Here is a 4036-nt window from a genome sequence, read left to right as displayed (position 1 = left end):
TAACTCTCAAGGAAAAAAAAAAAATTACCTTCTGACTTCAGTGAGCTGCAGTGATGGAAAACAAGTGAAAGTTTGCTCAAATAATTGTAGGCAAGTACTTAATCAGGCTATGTGCTTTGTCAGTGGTATTTTAGGTAAAGCAACCCATTATTGTGGTGCATCAGAACAGCAACCCTCTCCATCGCTCCTTTGTGAAGCACTGAGTCAGACTTTTTTTGCATCATTAGCACTGACAACACAATAAACGCAGCACTCTGATCTTCAGCAGAACAGTAAATACACAGACCACAACAGTTAATTAATTTTAAAGAATTTTAATACAAACTTAATATAAACTATTTCAGTCCCTCTTAACATGTAAGACACTGACTCAAAATACTTTTATACCTTTTTTCAAGTATTGCACAATGTAGGTACAAAATTAATATTTACGATTACATTTTCTTCCATAATATATAGCAAAAATCTTTAAACTTTTAACAGAAAATACAATTTGTGTTTCTTTTGAAAAAAGCAAATATTCCGTACATTTTAATTCCACCACTAAGGAATATTCTGTACACAACTTTTTATTTTTTTTAGAATTGATGTCTTTAAGATGGATATCTTACAATTTCAGTAAAAAAAATACAACATGAAGCTGCTGCAGCTGTCACAGATCACTGTAGTAAAAAGATATAAATGCAATACCATGTTGTAGAAACAATATATATACTCTGATATTTTACAAACTTTGTACTAAATTAAATTATACAATTAGAAAAAGACCAATAAACCCACCTATTAGTGCCGATTTTTAAAATGTATATATACATATATGTTGGTGTACATATATATACACACACGAAAAAAAAATCAGCCACGTCCTTGCTATATCTTAAATACTGTAAGAGGCCATATTTTGAGAGCATATTTTTGTAATGTACAGTCAGTATAAAATAATTTTGTGCTTGGTTGGCAAATGAAAAAATGATGCATGTTGTATTTATCTAACCAAGCCTGAACGTATTCATACTACAAGCCTTAAAAAAAATCTCAAGAGGTGGAAAAAAAGATACACCCTTGGGTACGTGCATTTTAACTTGTACAATAATATTTACTTGTATTTCGCTTTCGTTTTATTTTTAGTTAGCCATAACTGGCTGGAATTGCTGGTTAGAATACTGCATGTTGTTTAAACTAAAATTCAAGCCATCCACAAAAGACTTCTCATTTAGACCTCCATAGGCTGCAAACATATCAAAGGCATTACTGTACTGGAGAGGACTGAGGTTAAGGGGGCTGTCACCAGGAAAGATGCTACTGGTACTACCTTGACCCTGCATGTTGGGGAAAATGAACTCCTTTGCGTTAGGAGAAAGGGCAGAAGTCTTCTGCTGTTGTTGCTGCTGCTGCTGCTGACTGCCTAAGCCAAGCCCGTAGAGAGAGTGCATGGAGGAGGAAAGGGCTTTCTGCTTCAACAGGTCATTGACATTCAAGCCAAGGTTGGTGGGAGAAGTGCGGGCGACCTTGTTGCTACGGCCGCTATTCTTCATTTTGGTCGAGCCAAACTTGGTGGCAGCAAATGTGGCAGTGGTGAAGGTTAAAGGCTGAGTGGAGCGGGGCATGAAAGTTGGGCTCACAGCAGCAGAGTGACCAAAGGGAGGAGAAGGAGAACTAGACACTGAAGATGCTGGGTCACTAATTGGCATGAACACCTGGGCCTCTGGGTTAAAGCTGTTCTTGATTTCCTTATCCAACTCACATCCATTTTCATTATCATCCACATAAAGCACTTTCACTGGTCCCTTTTCACCGATTTGGTATGAAACCTCAAATGGGTCAATCCAAACACTAAGATCCTGAGGCAAGTTGCCACGAACATCATCAATGTCCAAACCACTCTCTTTGGATGCTTGTTCTATGACCGGGTCCACTTTCTCCCCTATATGTATACATCTAAACCCTGATCCTTTATATGGCTTTTCTGGATACCAGTGCCCTTCATACTTCTTCTTAAGAAGTCTTTCAAGCTCTTCACCAAAAATGTTGACACGTCGTCTGGGAAGCTTATTGTACAAATATGAAATAATAAAATTGAGTGCTACTTGGATTTCAAGCTGCATAGCTGCTATGCCACAAAGTTATAAGTCTGTTTCAAAACCCGAAGAAGAAAGTGTTCAAGACGCCACAGGGAAACAAAATTTCATTCAAAGTGCTGATTCTAGTTGATTATTATCCTTCACCTTGAGTGCTCTTGTTCCTTTAAGAAAAAACAAAAGCAAACACATCCAAATAAGGAAAGCGCAAGATCAACCTCTGAGGCCTATCCTTTTAGCTTCACTTTCCGCATAGATTAGGTCACTTTTTAAGTCAAAATATGTGCATCAAACTATTTATGTTCATGCCCGCGGAAGGCGAGGACGTCAACTGCATTCAGTATGACTTAGTAACAATACTGCAGAAGATGCACTAGGCATGTGTTTACATATACAGCATTGGGCATTTCAAAATCACATGAGCTTGCCATTTAGTTATTCACAAAGCAGCAAGAGTAATTTTTAAGACATCACAGAACTGCCAGGCCTGTCAAGGGTTCAATTACCAACCCGTATTTGGATGATTTATAGTACTCAGCTGCAAAATTTAGCACCAGACTATTAGTTTAGCCTCAAAGGTCTTAGTCCAAGCGTCATTTACCATTTTAAAGTTTGCAAACATATTGGTTGCACTGTAAGCTGCAGAATTATAAAAATGTTGTTAACAGTTGCTTTAGAAGATTTCACAGAAATAACAACAATTATGCAACATTTATTTTAAGTCCAAGCAAATCATCCGCATAAACTGTGCGCTGGTGAAACTGTGCTAACTGAAGAGAAAATGTCCGCTGTACATATACAACAATTCTTCCTCAGAATAGCTAAAATGATAATGCAGTCAATGCATACAAAATAGATGCACGTATCTGCTGTCATAAGGGTGGCAATGACCGTGAAATTATTACAACAAATTAATTCACATATTTTTCCCTTTCTACAGATTATTCTGTATTATCAGATGTAATATATTAATATACACTAAATTTGTATCTTGTACTGTCTATAGTTCAGATTTCAAGAAGTTACTAGAGCTAACAGGGCTTTTGATAGCCTCAAAAATGACTGCTTGCTTTTCTCCTTCTCCATGACTCCATTTTATATTTAATATAAAATATGGTTGCCACTCCTTCACAAAGGACAAAAGAGAAATTAGCCATTTAAAGTTAAAAGAAGGGATCAAAACCAAGTATTAGCACACGTACTGCTAACGAAAACCCTGCAGTACCTTGGCATGAAGGTACTCATCCACAGGAGACACCTTTGTTCAAAAAGTTCCAGTGAAACAAAATATTTATTTTTTGGCTCAAGTTAAACGCCCAACGAGAATTTCAATTAACAGTGTGCTTTTCTGCACTGCATCACTAGGAACGAAATTCAGTGCAGCTGTCACTAAAGATTAGAGAAATCAAAGTCAACATCAAAATCTTTTAACAATGTGAATACAATGCTTTTTTATTTCTTGCTCCAAATAATCTCCTTTTAAAGTCTGGAACCCTATTTCCAAGCCACTCGTGTTCTCCCCAACATGGTATGGGAATAGTTTGAAAGCTTGTACGATAAGGCGACCTTTAAACGTTTGCTGGATCAGCACTGGGTGGGGATAAGGAAAAGATCAAGGGCAAACAGAAGATATTTACAAAAGGGACACAATCAGTACAGAAAAGCTGATTGGGTGGTTAAAAGGAGCATTTAAAAATGATTTATTAATCCATCTGTTTTGTTTCCTTTCCCCCGTGTCCTTTAGGAAAGAAATGATCCTTTCAAGGCACATCGAGTAGACGCTATAAATTTTTCGAAGCCCCAAAACTGATCCATGGTACAAGCAGCTGATCAAACAAATTAGCTTGATCATATTTAACACTTTTTTTTTTTAAATTTAAAGAGGCCAATATTTCTGAGGGATCCAAGCCCACTGACTGCTCCAGCAGCAGAGCCCCAGGGCCGGGGGCTGCGGCAGG

At 37.4% G+C, this 4036-nt stretch overlaps 1 protein-coding gene across 1 annotated transcript; it reads right to left on the bottom strand.

The window, feature by feature from the left end:
* Positions 1 to 298: 298 nt before the first annotated feature.
* Positions 299 to 2237, bottom strand: TOB1 (transducer of ERBB2, 1). Its single transcript, XM_009702543.1, has one exon. The coding sequence runs from the start codon at positions 2103 to 2105 to the stop codon at positions 1125 to 1127; it is 981 nt and encodes a 326-aa protein (XP_009700845.1). The 5' UTR covers positions 2106 to 2237; the 3' UTR covers positions 299 to 1124.
* Positions 2238 to 4036: the final 1799 nt, after the last annotated feature.

This window comes from Cariama cristata, unplaced genomic scaffold (genome assembly GCF_000690535.1).
Source record: "Cariama cristata isolate BGI_N322 unplaced genomic scaffold, ASM69053v1 scaffold20750, whole genome shotgun sequence".
Taxonomy (NCBI): domain Eukaryota; kingdom Metazoa; phylum Chordata; class Aves; order Cariamiformes; family Cariamidae; genus Cariama; species Cariama cristata.
The sequence above is the reverse complement of the archived record's forward strand: the minus strand, read 5'-3'. Positions and strand labels throughout refer to the sequence as shown.